The 21,751-nt window shown below is 52.4% G+C and overlaps 1 protein-coding gene across 2 annotated transcripts in view; it reads right to left on the reverse strand.

The window, feature by feature from the left end:
• Positions 1 to 21,751, reverse strand: part of SLIT3 (slit guidance ligand 3) — a 589,038-nt gene that overhangs the window by 62,515 nt on the left and 504,772 nt on the right. For both annotated transcript variants that reach the window (XM_059417324.1, XM_059417323.1), the window contains exons 15-20: positions 15,779 to 15,929; positions 14,730 to 14,804; positions 7,737 to 7,880; positions 6,662 to 6,805; positions 3,905 to 4,068; positions 2,695 to 2,827 (exon numbers count right to left, since the gene is read on the reverse strand). In XM_059417324.1, the coding sequence (XP_059273307.1) occupies positions 2,695 to 2,827; positions 3,905 to 4,068; positions 6,662 to 6,805; positions 7,737 to 7,880; positions 14,730 to 14,804; positions 15,779 to 15,929 (811 nt within the window). The remainder of the gene's footprint in view (positions 1 to 2,694; positions 2,828 to 3,904; positions 4,069 to 6,661; positions 6,806 to 7,736; positions 7,881 to 14,729; positions 14,805 to 15,778; positions 15,930 to 21,751) is intronic.

A 21,751-nucleotide genomic window follows, 5' to 3' on the forward strand; every position in this document is an offset into this window, starting at 1 on the left:
AAATCCAGTTGCCTTCTACCACATTTGTAAAAATGTCCCTTTTCTCAATTAAATTTCTTTTGGTTTGTTTTCCACAGAACTTTGCTGTTTATATAAACATGCAATGAGAAATTGTTATTTTTAAATGGATTAATAAGTATATTTAAAAAAAATCCTTAGTAGTTGTTTCCAATATGGTAAATGTCATAACCACATAAACGGAAGTAAGAGTCCTCATCGGCTTTTGAAAAATACCTAAAGGGGTCCTGAGACCCCCAAATTTAAGAACTTTCTGGGGTAGGGGACAAGAGCATGGCATGTGGGATCAGACCAAGCTGTCTTCTGATCCTGACTGACTGCTTACAGGGGATGAGGCTTAGGGAGTGGCTCTTAGTTCTCAGCACTGAGAGAGAGCTGGGGGATGGCATGCTGACCTCAGGGACTGCTTGTACCTGCCAGGGCGAGAGCCGCAGGTCTCAGGTGGCCCCTCATCCAAGAAGAGAGCAGGCCTGACAGGGAAAAACTCACTTCCCGTCAGTGTGGTACCACCTCGCTGGTGCCTGTGGTAGGAAGCACTCCTCCTCCCTTTGGAGAAATGCTGTGGACCTTTTTTCTCTGCTTCTCAATGAATTAAACCTAATATTGTTTTGTACATTGGCAGCTCTGCCTGAGACCACTAATGATGCCCAAGGGAGCTGGAAACCAGCACTGGATCCAAACACTGAATCTGGTCCTTGAACCGAAGGCTCCAAGCCACTGCTTTCTGGGCCTGTTGACTTGTACTTTTTCCAGCATCAGTTTCCCTGCACTCCTTCCTCAGAAACCCTCCCCAGATCCTCCTACTTCCTTCCCTCCAGGAAATAGTCTGCGCTCAGAGGTGAAGGCCGCCATCTTGGGTGTGCTTTGGAAACCAGCCTGGCCGAGGGGGCTGCCATCATTTCCAAAGCAGGAAGCTGTGTTTCCCCAAGCCCAGGAGTTGAGTTTATCATTACAGCCAATTATCTTTGTTATTTCCATCTCTATTTCATGAGCTTTGGGGAAAAGCATCCACAGGCCTGTTTTCATGGCATTCTTTTCCTCTTTGGCATGTGTCACTTGGCACTGAGTTGGCCTAGGAAGGAGGCGAGTACCTGGGTCATTTCTGCGGCCCCCACCCCACGGCACTGGGGGAGGGACGGGTCTGGGGCTGGCGGCACTACATGGTAGTGCTCGTGCTGACCTCTAGCAGCACAACCAGAGCCTGAACGCAGGGTTGTTGTGGATGTTTCAGTGACTGTCAAGACCTAGCGATCTTCCTCCCTCCCCATCTCTCTCTCTTTTCTTTCTTTCCTCCCTCCCTGCCCGCACCCATCCTATCCTTCCCTTCCCCTTCCCCCTTCCCCCTTCCCTTTCCTTTCCTTTCTTGGCATGGGCAGCCCAGGTCACCGTCTCCCTGAGTGTTGGGGGATGTCGGGAGCCACAATATACATCGAGGCATTGACCTGCTATCCTATGTCACTGTCCTACTCTGGATCCCCCGGGGAAGCACAGGCAGAGCCAATCACAGAACAGTCCCTGCTGGTGTCCGGGTCACTTCTGCCACTTGTGTCCGAGGGCAGGGTGCATGCTAAGCTGCCTCAGAGGAAGGGGCATGTCCGGGGTCTGGGACACGGTGTGCACTTGTGATATGGGTGGGGAGTGGCAGGCAAGTGTGTCTTCCCGCGCTGGCACTCTGGGTCCTGGTCACACCTGACCCGGCTCTGCCATAACCCATAGCAGCTGCCGTGGGGCATGTGGGGCGCCCCTCCCCCCCACTGCCCTGGCCCTTCGTGCTTCATCTCCATAGGGAAGCTTTCTCTGATTCTCTGATCTCCACACCCAAAGGAAGTGTCTTTCCTCTAGGATGTCACAGTGACCTTGTCCTCTCTTTTGTGGCACCGTGATAGCTGTCACCTCGCACACGCTGCTGAGATGGCTGAGCATACGTCAACCTTCCACAGTGAAGTGGGGGTCCCACATGGGTGGGGGTCTCCCCAGTGTGAGCAGAGGACACACCAGGCTCTCAACAGACAGGTGCTGAGTGAATGAGTGGCCAAATGGAAGCCGGAACACGGCGTGTGTGGTCTGGGCTCCTGGCCACTTGAGATACACCTCCCTGCCTCCGGACCGGCTGAGCTCTCCACGGGGCGGAAAGACAGCTTCCTCCACAACGTGAAGAGTGCTTCAGGAAGGGAATGAGACCTCTTTTGTGTAAGTGGGAGTTTCTGGGGCAGGAACAGCTCCGAGGAATTCATGTGGGGAGCTCGGGCTGTGGAGTCAGATGGCTCCTGGGTGGAGCACGAGCAAGACCCAGGGCTAAGATCTCATCTGTGACGTGGGGGGCTGAAGGGGGGCACGGATCATGTTGGTAGAAGTGCTCTGGAAGCCACAGTGCCTGCTGGGCAATGTTCTTACTATTAACCCCGGGCTGTTTCTGGTGTCAGACTGAGACTGCTGGGGAACCTGGAAGGTAGAGCGCAGAGCAGGGGTTTTGGGGTGATCTAGAAAACAAGACGGTAACCTTCTCAGGGCCTGATGGTTGTCACCTGTCAGGCAGGGGCACTGGGGAGGAGGCTCTGAGGCCACTGTGCTGGGGTCCCCTCAAGGAAGGGCACCCCAGGCAGTCATGCCGGAGACCTTAGAGATGGAGTGCGGTGAATGCTGGCGGTGGTGGGATTCGAGGGTGGGGGTACTTACAGTTCGGTCACGTCTTTGGGAATGCCTTTGGGGAGGGCGTGCAGTCCCCTGTTGCTGCAGCGAACCACTGTCTCCACGCAGGCGCACTGCTCCGGGCAGTGTGGGCCCAGCTGGCAGCTGCTCTCGTCATTGCCTGTGGAGGATCCTAGCATGAGCACGGGGTACACTAACTTCTCGTGGAGGGGGGGGTGAGCAAGGCCAGGCGCCAAGGACCAAGCCGTCTTCAGGAAAGGGAAGCCCTCCACTCGGAGCCCAAACCAGAAATAAGAAGCCTTGCTAATCTCCATGGGCAAAGGGGAAAGAACGTATGCCTGGGTTGGGGAAAAGGGCACCCTCTGCTGCCACACTCAATGTTACCTGAAGACTTTAAAAACTTGATTAACCAGAGAATTAGAGAGGGAAGAGGTTACCGAATCAGGGATAAGCCAAATTGACTGAAGGAGCTGCCCAGGGTAGGTGGACAGCCCTGTCTACTACCTCTTTCTCCTCCCTTTCTCCACTCCTTCCAAGGACACAGTCCCTCTGGGGTGGTGAATGTGTCCCCAGCCCCCATTATACCTTAACCTTAGTTAATCTACTAACCAGTTAATTTGTCTTTAGATAAGCTATAGCTGACCAAGTACAAATTGTGCTGGCTTGAATTTATGTTAATATGCCCTTGGGAATCCTGGCACTCAAAGCCTTGGACCTCCAGGTATTCATACCCCCCGCCCCCCCACCCAGCCAGTGACAGAAATTTCCCAGGAGCTCCTCTTGAAGTCTGTTTCTCAGGGTATATGAGCCTCATGACACAGACCGGAGAACTGAGGGCCAGGGCTCTCATGCACAGTTGTGTAGGTTGCGTACTACACTAGGGTGCCTCATCATCTATTGGGCTGTGGATGAGATAGATTAAGACATTAGTACAAGAGTATTCTTATAGCCATAAAGTGTCTTGTTTTAAAAAATCAGTGTACTATGATAATTTTCTGACAAAAGTAAAGAGACCCCTTTTAGAAAGAGACCCTTTTTCTTAATTTGCATGAGGGAGCCATATGGCTAGCCCCATCCCTGCAGAGCTCTTCAAAGCCACAGCTGCATGCCAGAGGGTGCCAGAATCGTGTCAGATCTCAGGGGGTCCTGACTGTTAAGTTCCCTGCTGCATCTCTCTTCTCTTATATGCTTCTTGGCTTCTCAGGTACTGCTCTTCTGCCCTGCCCAGCCTCCTCACCTTCACAGGTAAAGTCCTGGATGGCCACATCCTGGATGGGGATCTCCTTGAGGAAGAATGGCTTTTGGCACCGGGGGTTCCCGCTCACGACCCGCCGCTTCCTCAACCATTTGCCAAGCCAGGCCAGGTGGCAGTTGCAGTTGAAAGGGTTGGACAGGAGGTTTCTGGGAAGAAAGAAGGGGCCTCTCTGAGTGGTTAGGACCCACTCTTCTACCGTGGAAGCTGATCTTGGGATCCAGGGCTGCAATCCTGGAGCCCAGCTCTCCAGGGAGGCCTGCTCTGGGTTCCGGGGAAGGAGGGAGGAGGTCCGGGAAAGGAAATGCAGACTCTCTTCTAGAATCCTGAGGCGATCTTTGCAAGGCTCTCGCTCTGGACCTCTGAGGACGACAGGACCGTGGTCTCCTGCCACACCCTCCCTTCTCCGCTGAGCTCCAGCTGTGGACTGTTTTTAGCCCCTCAGCACATTCTCTTACACTTAGCGCCCCCACCGGCGCTGGTCCCCCTCCTGGCATGACTCTCTCTACTGTCTGCCTGGCTGCCTCCTTGCTCTCCTCCTTCAGTCCTGGCTTACACGGAAATGAGGCATTGCATCTGCCCCATGTGGCTGGCACAGCGCCCACAGAGCGCATACTGGCCTCCCTCCTTAGACTCTCGGCTCCCCCAGTGTGGGCATCAGACCTGTCTGTCCATCCTGTGTTGCCGGGGTCCTGCCCGGTACTAGCACGGCCACTGTGTATGTATCTGGGGAATGCGGTGACTGGCTTGGTGGAGGGCCAAGAGGAGAGCAGCTGTGGGCGGGTGAGTGTTGCTAGAGGACTGGGACTAGGCTCAGCACTCCATGAGCCTGAGGATGGACGGGGCATTATTCTCATCTCACGCAGAAAGGAAGGAAGGCTTAGGGAGGTTACCTAAGAGGCCAGAGAGCCCTGAGTGGCTATGGTAAGACAGGACAAATTAAGAGCTTGGCAGCCAGACAGCCTGAGTTTGAATTCTGACACTGATGTGCTCCAGCTGTGCCAAGTCAGGCAAGTTTCTTCTCGTGTCAAAGCTGGTTCCCCTGATGTGTTGTGACTCTACCTCTCTGGGCATCTTGTGTGTCTCTGGATTCTCAGTGCGGAGACACACAGGAGGGGTGAAAAGTGGGCTCAAATAAACCAACCTGCTGGTGCCAGTTCCTAGCCCCCTGCCCCACCCCCGTCTTGCTGTCATTCATTCATTCCATTCATGCCCTCATTCTCCAGGTATATGATGGGCACTCAGTGCCCGGCACACATACAGGCATGGTGGACATAGCAGTGCACAGAAGAGCCGCACATCCCTGTCCTTCTGGAACTCCCATTCCAGCTGATGGGAGGTGGACAGCACGGATCAGCAAGGCAAAGGTTGGTTGTATGGTCAACTAAGAAATGGTCCACGCTGCAGAGGTCAGCACAGCTGGGCTGAGGAGCTGGAGGGGATGGCACGGGGGCAGAATAGGGTGAGGTAACCTTGAGCAAAGACTGGAAGGAGGCCAGGGGAAGGCGCTTCCAGGTAGTGGGAGTGGATCTAGGGCATGGGGGCCAGTGAGGAGACTTGCGGGGGCGGCGCTGGCCTGGAGGGAGGTTAGGAGGGACCAGATGGTGTGGGTCCTTCAGGACATTTATAATTTGGCTTTTATTCCCAGTGAGGTGGGATACAGGAATAAGAAGCAGCAATAGGAGATGCAACCAAAAGCCTTCTCTTCTATCTTTCAAAGAGTCACTGGGAAGGAGAGAGAGAAGGATGAACCAGCAACTAAGGTTAATGCAGCCTGTGGAAATACTATGTGCAATCATAAATGCTGAGTAGTGTCTATATGTCAGACCTCTCCTGTCCATTTTACAACTACAGATTCAATCCTCATAACAATCATACTAACAGATTCAATCCTCATAACAATCCTATGAGATGGATTACACAGAAGGAACAATTGAAACACACAGAGAGGAAGTAACTCTTCTAAGGCCACACAGCTAGTAAGAGATAAAGCCAGGGTTTGAACCCAGGAAATTTGCTCTAGATCCCATCACTTTACTATTCTAAAGCCCGCTTTGCCAATACAGTGAATTATCTGGGCAGGAGCACTCGTTTAGGTGTCCAGAAGGCTAGATTCTAATTCTGGTTCTGACACACATTTAAGCAGCCAGTGACATCATTTAAAACCCTGTCAGACCATGTCACCGGCCTGCTTAAAACTTGCAGTGGCTTCCTGACATGCTTTAGATGGAGACTAAAATAGTCCACGGCAAGCCTGTAACCTGGCCCTAGCCTCCCTCCTGCCTTGCCTCATACCTCATCCTCCCTTACTCTGTGCTATAACCATGTTGGACCATGCTCTGTCTCGTACATCTGCTCTGCAGTGATCCACCACAGGGCCTCTGCACATGTTCTTCTGATAGAAAGAAATGCACTTCCCATTCTGTTGAACAACCTAACACCCACTCACCTTCCAGAACACGACTCCAGTGTTCTTTGACAAAGTCTATGTTGGGTTTTGCTATTACTGTGGACCTCTGTTCTGTGATCATTCACTATGCTATAAGCTCCAGCAAGGAGGGACCATGTCTGTGAATCCTCAGCACCAAATGGTGCCTGGCACACGGAGGGAGCCCAGCAAATGGTTATTAAGTTGACAAATGGGTAGGTGACCTTGGCCAAACATAGCAGGGAGCTGCCAGGGGAGAGGTGTGCAGGAGAGGAGTCCAGAGTCAGTGTGCAGTGCAGGTACAGGGGACTTACATGGTAGACAGGGAGACAAGGGTGGTGAAGGCGCCAGGGGTGATGGTGGTGATCCGATTGTCATAGAGGGACAGCAGCCTCACTGAACTCAGGCCAGCAAACGTGTCATTGCTCACACAGTTGATCAGGTTACTCCTCAGCATCCTGCAAAGAGAGGGGTAGGGATGAGGGAACACAGGCATGATCTTCTCCCCATCGAGCCACAGGGTGTGTGTGTGTGTAGGTGGGATGCTTTCCCCAACTGCAGGCCCAGACCAGTCGCGATGCTGAGGCTTGTTCTGTGATAGCAGGGTGTGGGGTCCCGCTGCAGCCCCCCATGAATGTGTGCGTACACTCTTGCCTGTGAGTGCTTTACGTAAATGTGCATGTCATGAGTGCATACATGTGCACATGTATGTTGTGTGGTGGTCAGTGTCTGCCTGTATATTTCTGTGAGGAGAAAGGAGAATCAAGGTGCGGCTGGGGAGGACGCCTGGGTGGCTTAGTAGGTTAAGCCTCTGCCTTTGGCTCAGGTCATGATCCCAGGGTCCTGGGATGGAGCCCCACATCGGGCTCTCTGCTCAGCAGGGAGCCTGCTTCCCTCCAACCCCCGCCTGCCTCTCTGCCTACTTGTGATCTCTGTCAAATAAATAAATAAAATCTTTTTTAATAAAAAGGGTGTGGCTGTGGGCCATCAGCTTGTGTGTGTGTGTGCTTGTGTGCACACGCTTGTTTGTGTCTGTGCTTATCTGCATGCTGCTTGTGAGTGTGTCACATTTAGGCATATGTGTCTGTGTCTAAGTGGGTAAGTGTGTGTGTGCCTCTCTCAGCACATTTCTGGCATGAATCTGTCTATGTGCACACCTCAAGGCAAGGACTTTTTGGGGTGTGTGGGCTGGGGAGCCGAACATGCTAAATTCTTGCCCATCAAGGGCTGGCAAATATCCAGCGCCTCTCTGGTTCCAGGAAGGGAGGGGCTCAGCTTGTCGGGACAGGACCCAGGCCCAGGGGCTGCCCGCCCCAGCCTCAGAGTCCCCCACCGGTCCCTTGCCCTCCCATCTCCTTGCAAGCCTTGGCCCAGGCTCCAGGTGCTCACAGAGTCTTGAGGCTGCTGAGTCCCTGGAACATGCGTCCGTGTAGCGTTTCCAGCTGGTTCCCGGTCAGCATCAGTTCCTGCACACCGGCCGCTCCATCGAAGGCACCCTCTCTCACCTCTTTGATCTTATTGTTACTCAGGTTTCTAGAAAGAGGGGATAGAGTGGGTCAGGATGCAGGGAGGGAATCACGGGCCCTGCAGTCAGAGGGGACCCTCAGGTGCCCCTGGACTGAGAACTGGATGGTGGGGCTCCCTGATGTCTGGTCTACAGCACCTGTGGCTGTGGAGGGACCCCAGTCCTGCACGGTTGGAGCTTGCATGTCAAACAGGTTGCATGCAGCCGTAAGTCTTTTCAGGGTGATCCTTTTTTCTAAAGCTCGGGGATGAGCACATTTAAGAGGATGAGTCTCAAGCTGATTTTCTCCTTTCATCAGAAACTCTCGCCTAGCAGTGCTTCTCAAGTGGAAGGCAGGAAAAAAATATAAAATGTGCCCTCTGCGGGGGTGGGATGTTTGTAGAGCTTCTAGCTTCTAGCTCTACAGTTGAGATCCTTCATATAAATGGACACTTTCTAGTTACTACTTTCTGAGTACTTATCACGCAATGGGTTCCATGTGAGGGGTCTGGCCCACAGAATCACGTCAAACCCTTCAAACAACACCTATCAGAAGAGTATTATGTGTATTATCATTGCTTCATTTTATGATGAGGTGACTGAGGTTCAGAGAGTTTAAGTAACTTGCTTGGTGTCACACAGCTCATAGAACTGGGGTTGAGGCCAGGCTTTCTGGTGCATCAAAAGTCCGCCAGGGGGCGCCCTCTTTCCTAAGTAAATATTCCTTTGGTTGTGTGGATACACGGTACCCTTCTGTTACTGCTTTGTGGGATTCAGGGCTTGGGATATTGTATTTTCTAACAGCATGGTCTCACCAAGACATGGGGCCATCCTTTCCAAGTCTGCCCAAGCTCTGAGGAGGCCTCTCCCCTCATGCCTGATCACCACACGTCAGGCCTCTTGTGAACTCCTGCAGGGTCCCCAGGGCTGCGCGTTCCCCAGGGCGCTCCTTGGCAAGGGGCCTCCGTGGACCACCCAAACGGTCGGGCCTGAAATGCATCCCAGGCGGGACGGATGGAGTGGAGAGCGATGGTGTTTACACAAACTGGAGGAAGAATCCAGTCTCGGGAGCAAAGAGCCTGTCCATGCCTTGCACAAGCAATAGTGTTCTGTGAATGGTGAAATCTGGTGGTGTAGACGGAGCCTGCTAACCCTCTAAGCACACTGAGGATGTCAGGACCCAGGGCTCACCAGAGATGGATAGGCTGGCCCACGGTCGTGCTGGGAATGAGAGAGGTGAGGACGCGGCTCCAGGTCACGGTCCATGTCCCCACCCCACAGAGCCCCTGGTGCTTTTGCTTCCCTCACGCACCCGTGCGCAGCTCTGGGCTCACCCACGGCAATCCCAGGGGGTGAGGCCTCCCTCGGGAACTGGCTCAGAGCCAGTGACTGGACCAGGAACCCATGAGCTCGACACCAGCTTGTTGCCTCCTTCCCAGACAGGGTACGGCCTGCAAGGCAATGGCAGTGCCCACGCCTGTGTGCAGGTACAGAGGAAACAGCTGGAGCCCCGTCGGCACCCTCAGCGCTCCTGTCTGGCCCTGCTCCCCTCTGTGCTCCGTCCTGCTGAGGAAACAAGAGCAGTACTCCTCAGTGCCCACCCCCCAGGTCTGCGAGGGGTGGGAGACTCTCTCACTGGACTTCTGCCTCCCCTCCCCCCCCACTTCCTGGCTGTCCTTAAACTCAGCCTTTTCTTTTCTTTTCTTTCTTTTTAAAAAATAAATCCTGGTAGTCCTGGTCTGGGAATAACCCAGGAATGAAGGTAGCGCACAGGGGAGACTGCAAATTACCCCCAAATTAGACACAAGAGGAGAGATAAAGGCTCCCCCAGTAGCTGTAACTCATACGAACGCCGGAGGAGAAGGATTTTGCTCCAGAGAGTTAGGCTCCGTGGGGAATTAAAGTCCACAGGACGGGCAATGAAGATGAGTTAAAGCAACCATGAAGGGGGAGCACTCCCATTTCCTGACATCTGTTTCTTCAAATGAGCAAAATTAACATCACATTACTGTAAGGTTTGTGAATTGGATTTCCTCAGGCTGGGAGAATGGAAAACATACGGAGAACAAAAAGGGAGGGGACAGAATTTTCTAGAAGACCAGGCTGTGGCTGGCTCTCCATTCATCAAAGCGCTGCTCAAAACTACAGGCAGCTTGGGGCAAGCACGCCACACACAAAACGAGAGCATCCGGCTTCTGTAGGAATTCTATCTTACTCTCAGAGTACTATCTTCCTGAAGACACCCAGATCCCAGGGACCACAAAATGTGAAGCCAGGACCACTCAGGCTGGTGGCCTTTCCTCAGTTTCATATCTATGAACACACCGGAAAGAATACAGTTTCATCTTGGCTTTGCCTCTGATGAGGATGGAATCTTACATTGAAAGGGCCCAGCCTTGGAGACTCCCACGTAGGTTCAGGAGAAAGTTCAGAAGGGCAGTGTCCTGATAAACCCAGTGTGTTCCCACTGCCTCTGCTGGCTGTCCTGAGAAACAACGAGGCCCCTGCAGGCTGGGGATTTGTCTGGCTTCCCCTGGAAAGCCCGAGTTTGAGAAGGCAAGCCTGGGCCTCTTCTAGCCCATGACTTGTAAGACAGCCCATGCACTCTGGCAGCAGGGAGGCATCTGTAATCCTGTTTCAAGCCCAGTCCCAGAAGAAAGGGTAGTAGGGAGAGAGCTAAGTGGATTTTGTTCTAGAAACTGAGGATACTGGGTCATCCTGGAGCACACACTCTGCATGCTGTCAGGGCAAGGGAGGTCCTGTCTACCCTTTTGATGAACGTCTCCCCGGCCAAGGTGGAAATTCTATTTCAAGCTGGGGTTGAAAGCTCAAATGTCCATAGGGCCCAGGCTGGTGACTTAATGCAGGAAGCAGGTCCAGGGGGATAGCCAGTCCACAAGCCCAGTGACCAAAAAAGCACTTGTCCTTACTTAGTGGGGCAGCTGCTCCTCATTTTAACTCAGCTGGAGACATTTGGCCCTGTTCTGCTAGGTCTTCTGCTTTTCTGAGAGATCCCAGAAATTTGGATTTTTTTTTTTTCCCGTGAACACTCCTGATTTTTAAAGGTGGGCAACAAATTCTTACTAAAAACACAACTACTGCCAACAAATGTGCCTGCATGTACCTGATTTTGGCTAGAGGGCTGCCGGGTTTCTGCCTGTGGCTGAGATCCTCCTTCCGTGTAAGGACTGACCTAGAAGTCTGCCTGAGAGGCCATGACCACAGTCTGAATGTGACGTCATTTGAAAAGTCGTCCCAATAATCCTTTTGGGTAATGGCTTATATATTTTTTCTTTGGCAGGGGTGGAGGGAGGACATCCCTTAGTACACATGATATTCTTGGAGATCTCATTGTTCCAACAAGACACGTCACAGTCCTTGAGGAAGCTCAGCAGACTTGGCTTTAACCTTACTCTGAGCCAGCTGGCCCACTACCTCTATAGGGATGTGGGGACAGCGACGGGTCCCAGTTAAGACCCTTTACTTAAGAAAAAGAGCTGCCATCAGGTTATTTTAAATACGTGGTTGCAGCCGGTGGCCTTTGGGACCAGATCTGTTCCTTCGGCACTTGCCTGGTTGGCTAGTGCAATGAATATGAACTTATGCCCACACATGTGCACACACACGGGAGTACTGCCTTCAGATAGTGCACGCATTCCCCAGATGCCAGCCCATCGGCACTGTTACCACTCCTGGCTCTGCTGCTTGACTTTTAACCTTGGATAAGTTACTTAACTTTCTGTGTTTCAGCTTCCTTATTTGTAAAATGAAACAATCTCAAAGCTTTTTTGTTTTTCTTGCGAAGAGTTACATGAATTAATATCAGTACAGTCTGGCATGGAGTGAAGCGTCTCGTAACTGTTAGTGTTTATCTATTTCTATTACTATTATTATTGCCATGCACCAGTTCCTTTCCACATCTGTGCTACTCTCTGGCTCTTGGAAGTATCTGAACTTGCAACTCCTGTTTTAAATATATAGCTAGCCACCCTGGTCACTCAACCCAGATGTACTCCTCTGTCTTCCTGCACCTTACCATCCCAGGTCCAAGGTCAGAGGCACGTCTTTCAACAACCTCTTCACACTTATTTCTGATCCTCATCATAACTTACAAGGAAGGTAGATTTCTTTCTACCATGCACAACTGTAACTAAGGCTCAGCAAGGTTAAGGGTATTCCTGGGGTGACACAGCAGGAGGGAGATTAAGCTGAACTCAGAACAAATGCAGGTTAGGCCTGCACCTGGATTTCTGGCTGCTACGGGGAATGTCTGGCAGCCCAGACCTTCGAGTTCCAGCACAGCAAACAGTGGGACAAACCCAGCGACCTTTGCTTCTTTCGGCGAGAACCAGGTCTGTGTTTTGCCGCAGTCCCCACCACTCTCTTGTGGCTTGGATGCTGAGGCTGGGAGTTGGGGGTCACTGAGCATCGTGTTCGTGCGGTTGTTTTTCTCGATGCACAGAAATGGTTCTCTATTCTCCCATCCATGTCACAAGGGGGAAGACAAGAGAGAGATTCCAAGTGTGTGAATCTCATCTCACACGGGAGGTTAATGTCTCTCCAAGGAAGCAAAGACTACTTCATCCTGTTTACTATATTGTTGTGTACTTGGGCAGCCTCACTCATTTTAATACCTGCCTTCTAGGCAGGGCAGTTTCTCTGCTGAGGTTTAAAACAGTACGCCTTTCTCAGGTTTGAATGAAACACGACATTTCCTTGCAGGAGATGGAGGATATCTGTGCTGGGCCTCCGAAGCTTGACCCTACAGACAACCACAGTCCTCACCAGGACCTACATGTGTCCTTCTCTCCTCTGTGCCTTCAGAGTGCTCCTCTCCTGCTCGCAGTTACAGAGCAATCACTGAGGCCACAGCAAAGGCGGTGGCTGTGGGCGGGGAGGTAGGGAGGTGCAGCACAGGGCAGGGGAAGGTCTTTCTCCTTCTGGTCTGCAGGAGGCTGACGGGTCGAAGAGTGGAGCACATGAAAAAGGTTTATCATCAGTTCTCATTATTCACGTAGTTATAGTCTGAAAAGTCCTGGGAAAACTGAATTAGGGAATGCCAAACCACAGCTCCTAGGAGAAATGCAAGGTTATGTTCCTGTGAGCCTCTGCTCACAACACTGTCATCCGCTGATCAGTACATAACCTTGCCTGACGGGTGCTTCTGCTTGTCGACATCTTATTTTATACATGTGGCTGATTTACTGACATTGCGCTCACGGCCCATAGCACCAGTCCTCGTGTCTGAACAAAGCTAAGTAATGCACGTGTTTTCTCCACGAGGTCGATCACGACCTTCCTATGCTTCGGAAGGCTAGACGCCTCAGTATGTGTCCAAATCATCAACAAAACGCATAAACATGCAAAAAGATGTTGCACCAAATATGCTGTGAAAAGCACACTAGTTTACAGTCTGAGAGCTGAAACAAGAAATCAGAGCACGGCCTTGTTCGGTATCAGCTGAGAACAGGCGTGCAGGACAACTCAAACTCCCCACTGTTTTGTCCATGTCTACAAATGAGCACAAAAGCACCATGACTATTGATTCTGAGATGACAAAGAAGTTTCAGCGAGTAAGTGAATTAGCAACTATGGGATTTGTGAATGATGAGGCTTGATTTGTATTTCCTTTGTTCCAGAGGCAAACCCAATGCTGGGGCCAGGAGGTGTGGAATCTGGGGTGGGAGCAGGGAGAGGGGCCGAGGAGAAGGGAATCAGAGGGTAGAGAGCTTGTACGGGTACCTCCACGAGGGTCCCTGGGAAGGGAAGATGAGCGGAAGCAAGCCTCACTGGACACTGCTGTGATTACAGATGAACCCCAGTGTGAGTGCCAGCCCCGGCGTTTATTGGCGTGTGGCTTTAAAGAAGCCTTGCCAGCTACATCCCCCATACAAAGGGCAATGTGAGGCCAGCACTGGGCAGGTGTACAAGGACGACATGAGATGATGCGCATGAGGCAGGGAATGTGGCCTCTGGCCCGGGACAAATGCTCCCTTAGCTCAGCCACATGATTCTTGTTTGGCCCAAACTCGGAGGCAGGGAGAGGGTTATGTGGATGGGCAACTCTGGCATTGGAGAAGCCAATGCAAGCATGTAGGCCCTCTGCCTGAGGTCAGGCTCAGGTCAGGGCCAAGGACACTTGGGCTGAAGCCCCATGTGCAAGACGGCTAGCACTTCTGCTCCAGTGTGCCTCCCTGATGCCTCTAGAAACCATCTAAAAACAGAAAATTTGTCACCTTGTGAAAAGTCCTAAGTGCATTGGCCCCTAGACTCTTGGGTCCCATTGCTGGTTCACCTGACTTCCTCTTGCCACCCCTTAGGGTAGAAGCTGGAAGTGGAGGATCAGGACGAGCAAAGGGCGCCTGGACTGAGTATTGGGGTTAGTGCTGAATGGACACTCTGCACAATATGTGGCAATTTAAAAGCAGTGAAGTTTTGGGGCGCCTCAGGGGCTCAGTCAGTTAAGCATCTGCTTTTATGACTCGGGTCATGGTCTCAGGGTCCTGGGCTCGAGCACCGCATCTCCCCTCCCTCTGCTTCTCCCCTCCCTCTGCTTCTCCCCTCCCTCTGCTCCTCCTCCCTTTCCCCTCTTACCACTCCTGCTTTTTCTTGCTCTTTCTCTCTCAAGTAAGTAAAATCTTTATTAAAAAAGCAAAACAAAACCCAAAACAGTGAAGTTTCATTTGGGTCTGTTTCTGCATGGCTATGCCTTACTGTCCTGCTTCCAAATACATGCCTGCAGCGGGGGCAGGAAGAGACTGGGAGGGGTTGGAGCAGAGGGTGAGGGAGTCACCGGGGCCCTGGCCTTCTGCTCTAGTCAGCAGCACAGACCCTGGCCAGGCCTGGAGGCTGCTGCCAGGTGCTGGAGGCTGACTTACATTTTCCGCAGGTTGGGCAGCTTCCTGAAGATACCAGTGGCCTCGAGAACGGATATCTCATTGTCGTTCAGTCGCCTACACGGGAAACAAGCAGACGAGGTGGTGGGTTAGCCGGGGGGGGCGGGGCGTCCCCTCCGCCGCCCTCCATGGAACCCTCCCCAGCTCCCCCATGGCTTGACCCAAGTAGCCGCCTGGCCCTCACATTCAGCCAAGGTCAGTGGAGCCAGGGAAAACTCAGGGAGAGCAGCACGAGGGCCCAGGAGGCTGTGCCTGGCCGTGTGCTTCTGTGATGTGTCCGGTGGAAGGGAACGCTAGCACGAGCACCGCTGATCAGGAAGGCTGCCATCGTCCATGCAGGGCTCACTCCCTGCAGGAGTCAAGGTGAATTCCGTGCTTGCATTCTCTTGCTTGATCTTCTTAAACCCCTAGGAGGCAGGCACCTTCCCCCCCATTTTACAGTGAAGCATCGGACACTGAAGTCTGAGAAGCACCTTGCCCAGACAGAAGAAGGTGAAGATAACGGGAGCCAGATGTGGGTCCGACCATCCCGCACGTGCCACGCCCTCACCCCTACCGCGCTGTAGCTCTTTAGCTCTCCCGCTTCTGCACAAACGAGCACACCCTTCCAGTTACGAGAGTAACCGGAGGCTCAGATACACCTCATCGTTCCAGCATCTTCTCAACTTTGACAACTATTTGCCAAGCATCTTTCAGTTACGTGATAAACTTCGTTAAGGACCTGGAGGGACTGTCTGCTTTGCGCAGTGTGGAAGCCGATGGGCCTAGCACCGTGCCTGGCTCACAGTGGGTGTTCAGAAAATGTCTGTAGAATGAACTAATGGTCTTTACTTTCGAGGAAGCAGTTTCAGGCAGTGGTCAGTAGGGGGTGCCTGGGTGTGCATCCTCTGCTGAGGACGTGGAGGATGGCCAAGGAGCACTCGGGGGACTGAGCTGGGAGGGGGCTGCCTCCCAGAGACGCGGCTCTGGCTGGCTTAGGGTGACAGGGTGCTTGGGGCCGTGTAGGGAGTTCCGGCCCAGGTAGTACTTACAGATCGGTGACGTATTCGGGGAGGTGGCTTGGGATGCGGGCCAGCTTCTGGTTGGAGCAGTCCACGATGGTACCCTCGCAGCGGCACTTCTCGGGGCACACGAGGTCCATGAAGCACTCACTGCTGAACCTGCTGCGGTAATCCTCTGAGCCTGGGCGGGGCCAAAGAGGGCAGTCAGGATCACCCGGGGGCCCCGGCCTGGGCCGAGATTATGGGTAGTGCAATTGGGAGACACGTGGTGGTGAGGGTGGGGGGTGTCCCAGGCATAGACACAGCATTGTCTTCATTTGTGACCACCCTCCCACTGTCCATTTGGCCTTTGTCCCTCATTGAGTCCTCTGGGAAGCCAGGCTCAAGCTCTGTGGGCTCTTAAGCTTTTGTGGGTCATGAACCTCTTTGAGAAGCTGATGCAAATTTATGTTCTCAGAGAAATGCTCCTAGGTGCACATGTGCAGAATTTGGGCTACAATTTGAGGTGGAGAGTATTTAGTTCTGATGCCCATCATTTGGGGACCCTCTAAACGTTCATGAAAATCCCAAATGAAGAGATTTTTGATGGCATTTTGATGGGGGCTGTGTCGGGGGGGTGGGGACGAGGTCAGGGAAGGGGGTCACAAACTCAATTCTCCTCAAGCAGCTGATGAAATAACAAAGGAGACCCAGCATATGGAGGTCAACGACCACTGACCCCAGGTCTCAGCACTGGGAGAACAATAATGAGGGCTGCGGACCTGGGACGTTGGAGCCCAGGGCCCTAAATGCGTGGGAATCCTGCCTGAGGATCCTCTTTAAAATCAGTAATAGCAATATATTCACACTTAAAAACCGTCAAGACAAGCACAACTCTTGGGAGGGTCCAAGTGATTTGTCCCATCTCTGAGAATAAGGTTGGTTTAACTACAGTGAAAGAAGCCAGTTCTGATGAGCTAAGAGTGGTTGGAATGAAGATTTATTTATTTATTTATTTATTTATTTATTTATTTATGCCATCAAATCTCTCCTGAGATCACACAGTAACAGCAAGAAGATCAGCAAGTGACGTCTCAGGATAGGCCCCGGGTGCTGCTTTACTGATTAGAAATGATCCCTTGGCACCTGGGCACACCTTGTGAGACCAGCAGGCTCAGCGGCGGTCACTGGGGAAGCCCTGGTTTTTCCCAGCTGACAGGGGTCAATGGTTCATTAGCACCGTGCTAGGCACAAAACCCAGGCTTGGTCCACGTTTGTCCGGTTGTGTAAGCAGGGCGCTGCTCGCACTCCGGCTGTCCTGTATGTGAATGTGCCCAGAGTGTTTTGGAGAACGTGAACATCACGGGGTTGCTTAAGGGCTTGAGGCGGACCTTGGTGATCTGATCCGCGGTAGGGCCAGTGTGGGCCGCTAGCAGTGCAGAAACTTTAGCAGTCGTGGGCTTGTCCAGGCTCTGGCACTTACTAGCCTCCGCCCCTCCACGTGGGAAATGGGGGTCTTGGACTTGCCCCCGCCTCGTGGGGATGGTTGTGCAAATGCAAGGAAGAGCGTGACAGTGGAGAGGCTCTGGGGAAGGGAAAAGAACTGCATGGACATTTGTGATCCTATTACTGTTATTTTCCAGAACCTAGTAGAACATTTGGCCTATCGGAGGCCACTAAAACATCCGTGTAACTAGTGATCATAGCTGACTTTTACGGAGCATGGAGCACGAGCCGGGCACTATTCTTCAAAATTCAGATGGGGGAACCCATTTAGTCCTTGTAACACTCTGAGATTATTCTGACTCCATTTTACAGATGAGAAGACTGGGGCCCTTGGTACACCACAGAGGGACGAACCCAGGCAGGCAGATACCAGGGCCTGTGTGACCAATACAGTGCTTTCCTGCAAATGTGCGGGATTTTTGACAAAACCTTCATCCCGGTCTTTCTAGGACTGATTATAGAGTCCAACTTGGCAGAGGGAGATGGAACAGCGCTTTCCTGCAGGGGGCAGTGGGAGGTAGGAAGCAGCCATCTTCCACGCTCATGGCTTCTCCCCCCTCACCTCATCAATTTACGCTAATTCCTGATAGCTGATGAACTTGGTGGTCTCTGATTCTGAAGTGAGACCTTCTCCTGAAGATGGGATCGGAGGCCTGGACCTGTCTCCTTTCCCTCTTTGCCCGTTCCCCACCCCCTTCCTTCATCCCAACTGCCACCCCCAGGCTTGTGTGAGCGAAATCTGTGCACGTATCCCCGCAGTTCTTTGGGCTGCTTCCTAATCCAATGCATTATGCAAATCTCTTGCCCTTGGCTTGCCAGCATCCATCCCACTGAATAACTCTGACCTGGGCCATCTTCCTCCAGACACATCAGCGTGCGGAGTCCTGGGTGAGTTTCATTTTGCAAACTCTGCTAAATGAATGACAATCCTCTCTTGTCCCCTGCCGGTGGCTCTACATGGTGATGGCATGGACGGACACTTCGTACGCAGGCATGATATTTTTCCTTTAGAAGGCACCTACAATGGAATCCTCACAAAGTAGAGGAACCCTGAGCGCCGATCAAATTTTGCCTTTGGAAGACAGGAGGGAGCACGGTTTGTTCTTCAACAGAGCGAGCCTGAAGATGTACACTGGCTGGGCTGTGGCCAGGGACTGCGGCCGATTAAATGCGTTTTCATTTTAATCAAGGTGAGAGCGTCTGTAGTTAGCAGGAATCGCTCTCTGTAGTATAGTTAGATTATAACTGGTGGACCTCTGCGATGGAACCGCTGACCCATTTTAATGAAATGATTTTGCAATTAGATTCGATGGACTAATATGTTCTTTCCAACATTTCCCCCCTGCTGTTTTTGTTATTGCCCTGCTTTGTCATAACGAGGGGGTCGGAGTGTGGTATTTTATAGGCGTGGGAGCCAGAAATGTTAATAACGGTGTTTGCCCAGATCCCAAAGAGTTCCTTCCCCAGCCAGAGCCAGCCTGAAATGCCACCCCCAGTACTTCATATTTCATTACCCAAACTACCCAGGGTTTCTCGGAGCCATTTGTTATGCCTAATGCTCATAACTACCCAAAAGTATTTTTAACTTTTCCAGAGCTTTAAAAGTCAATTTCAATCTCAGTGCATATTTGTCACTGCCAGAAATACTTAGTAGGAGGGGAGAAACTGAACGGGCTGTGGTTGCTTCTCTCTGGGGCGAGTTCAGATAGCGGAGATCTCAGAGGACTGGAAGAAGGGCCATAAAACAAAACGACAGTCATGGGAGAGCTGATGTCATCAGGCCTCTCACCAGCTCCTGCCCCTGAAGCCCTCCTTCCTTTCTGCTTGAAGCTCAGAACAACGACACTTGGTACATGATCACAGACAAGCTTTAATAGTCGAGGGGGTGGAAATCCACAGCACTGTGGTTTTATTACAAATCCCTGCCCTATGGTGCTTTCCCAGGAGAGACCGTCTTTGACATTTGTATGGTCATGGGACTGGGGCAGGTAGGGAGCCACAGCTCCCCTTCTTTGGATGGCCCTGGAGGCTGAGGCCAGCGCTGGGCCCTGGACGGCTCCTGTCATTAGCAGTTCGATTTGCATCATTCTCTGGGCAACCCGTTTGTTGAATGAAAGTCACCTATTTGTTGTCATCTGACGACCACAGCCCTGCCAGTGCACGTGTCCAGAACTCTCCTCTTCTACCTCCAATATCCCTAAGAGGGGTAGGATGAAAAGAGGAAAGCAGCAGAAAGAGGAACTGGGTTGGGAGGGGCGCAGTCCATCAGCTTGAAGAGAGAGTCATGTGGACAAGCAAAGGGTCATAAGTAATGACTGGAATCAAGAGAACATGGCTAGGCACACAGTTACGGGGTCACAGGCAGAGGCGAGGGGCTGGAAGATGTCCACTGCTTTCCCAGGACTTTGGTGATCAGTGGGGCAGACAGCTGTCCTCGTAACCTATTCCTATTAGGATCGATGATGGATGCAGCCATCTGCCTGAGAGCAGAGGGAAAGGCCCATGGCCTGTGGCTGGGCACTGCCCACCTGCATGTCTGCTGCTGCAGAACCAGGGAGGTGCCCAGAAAGGTGCCATCGTAGACCCACACCAGAGGCCCAGCCCCTGGCATGGTAGGCACAGCTCCGAGAACCCAGAATGCCTCCCCTGTTCAGGATAGGGAATTGCTCCAGGCTTGGGGGTTTGTTCTGTACCAAACGGATCTTGGCATGTCCACGCTGGACAGGGGAGCCACTTAAATACCGTGCTCCTTGCTCGCCTGCTTACTCACGTTTTCCTCTATTAACAGAAGCGAGCTGGAAACGGAGTGGTAACATAGTTTTCCCACTCCCTGTCAATTCAAGTCAATCCTATCATTCTTTTCCTTTTTATAATTCGAGGCAATGGGTTTGTCCACAGCTGAGAAGGCGGAGTATTATAGCTGGAGAGAGCAGCCATGTGACCCTGGCAAGTCAGGTAACCTCTCTAACTTGGTATCTATCTGCTTCTGTGCAATGGGCCTTATCAGCTTGTTGTAAAAAAAAAAAGTAATGATGGAAAGAGTTCAATCCCTGACCTATAGTCAGCACTCAAGGTATGGGGAAAGCACCCAGAGAGGCACTCAGGACTCTTTGGTACTCAGCAACAGCGAGGCCCTGGCTCTGAGGGGTGACCTCAGGGAGAATGAACCAAAAACAATCTTCTAGTTACACTAAGGATTTACCAAGAAGCAAACAGAATGGCAGGTGCCACCATCCCTTTATTGTCAGAGACAGCTGATTTCTGCACAGCCCTTGGGGGCATGGAATTAGCACCATGTGAGGAGCCCAGCACCTAGGTCACCAAGTCAACTGTTCTTCGGAGGTGAAGGACACGGACTAGACTTCAGGCTGCATGGGGGGGTGGGGGGTGGAGGGCTAGGGCCAAGGTACTCATGAGGAGTGGGGGTTGGGTTCAAAAGGAGCCACAGGTTAAATCCAAAGTCTCAGACTCATGCCACTTTCACCCATTCTCATGCTCACATGCATCCCCAATACTTCCGATAAAGATGGTGGGTAGAAAGTGGGTCACACCAGTATGACCTCTGGGTTAGCTACCACTTGGGAAAAAACCTGGCGCTGGGACCCTGCCATGAAACCATGGGGCATATGCCATTGGGGGACCTGTTCTCTCTGATTAGAAGAAAAACAGTGGTTTCTGAGCTTTGACCTGGACTTTACCCCTCGGCTGGCATCCAATGTAGCTCTGGGGGATGACAACTTCACCCGGGGTAGGAGATGCGGATATAGATCTTAGCGTGTCCCCAGTCAGCTTCTCCGTACCCGTTTCAGCCCATATCTGCTACCTGGAGGTGGAGGTGCTCTGGGACTCCTTCGAGACTGTTCCCTCCCCCGCACCCCCCCCTTGACCTTTGTGAGGCTAGACCGGGACAGGCGGGTCTGGCGGGTGCTGGGCTGCGGTGCTCCAGAGCAGAGAAGAGGTGTCCAGCGGTGGCGGCGGTGGCGGCGGGCCATGCTGCAGGAGAGCGCGGTGCTTTCCGCGGTGCTTGACAGAACCATGTTCCGTTTCCATCATTCCACCACATGGTTAGATCAAGCACAAAGGAAAGCCCCGCGGCGACCGGTCAGAGTCAAGGTCAGGAAGCAGCGTCAGAGAGAGGACAGGAGCACTCAGAGGAAGCAGCGTGGAGAAGCGGAAGCCGGAGCAGGCCCCCACTGAGCGTGATTAGTACCAGGAGCAGGGTTCCACAGGAACACTTCTGAAGACCGGAGCCCCACCGCCTTTGTAGCCCGTTCCCAGGGGAGATACAGGGGAAGGGGAGAAGAATGGGCGGGACACTGTTAGAAACCTCTACGCAGAAGGAGCAGGGCACACTGGAGCCTTCCCAAGGGAATTATGAGCGCAGATGTCTCTGGTCATATCACAGGCCTGCACTGAACCTCTAAATCCCACTCAACCACACCATCCATCTGCCCAGATATCAGACTTAGCAGAAGCATCTTCCTCACGCTCTGCAACACGTCTGTCCCCAGAGCCGAG

This window comes from Mustela nigripes, chromosome 12, assembly GCF_022355385.1.
Source record: "Mustela nigripes isolate SB6536 chromosome 12, MUSNIG.SB6536, whole genome shotgun sequence".
NCBI lineage: Eukaryota > Metazoa > Chordata > Mammalia > Carnivora > Mustelidae > Mustela > Mustela nigripes.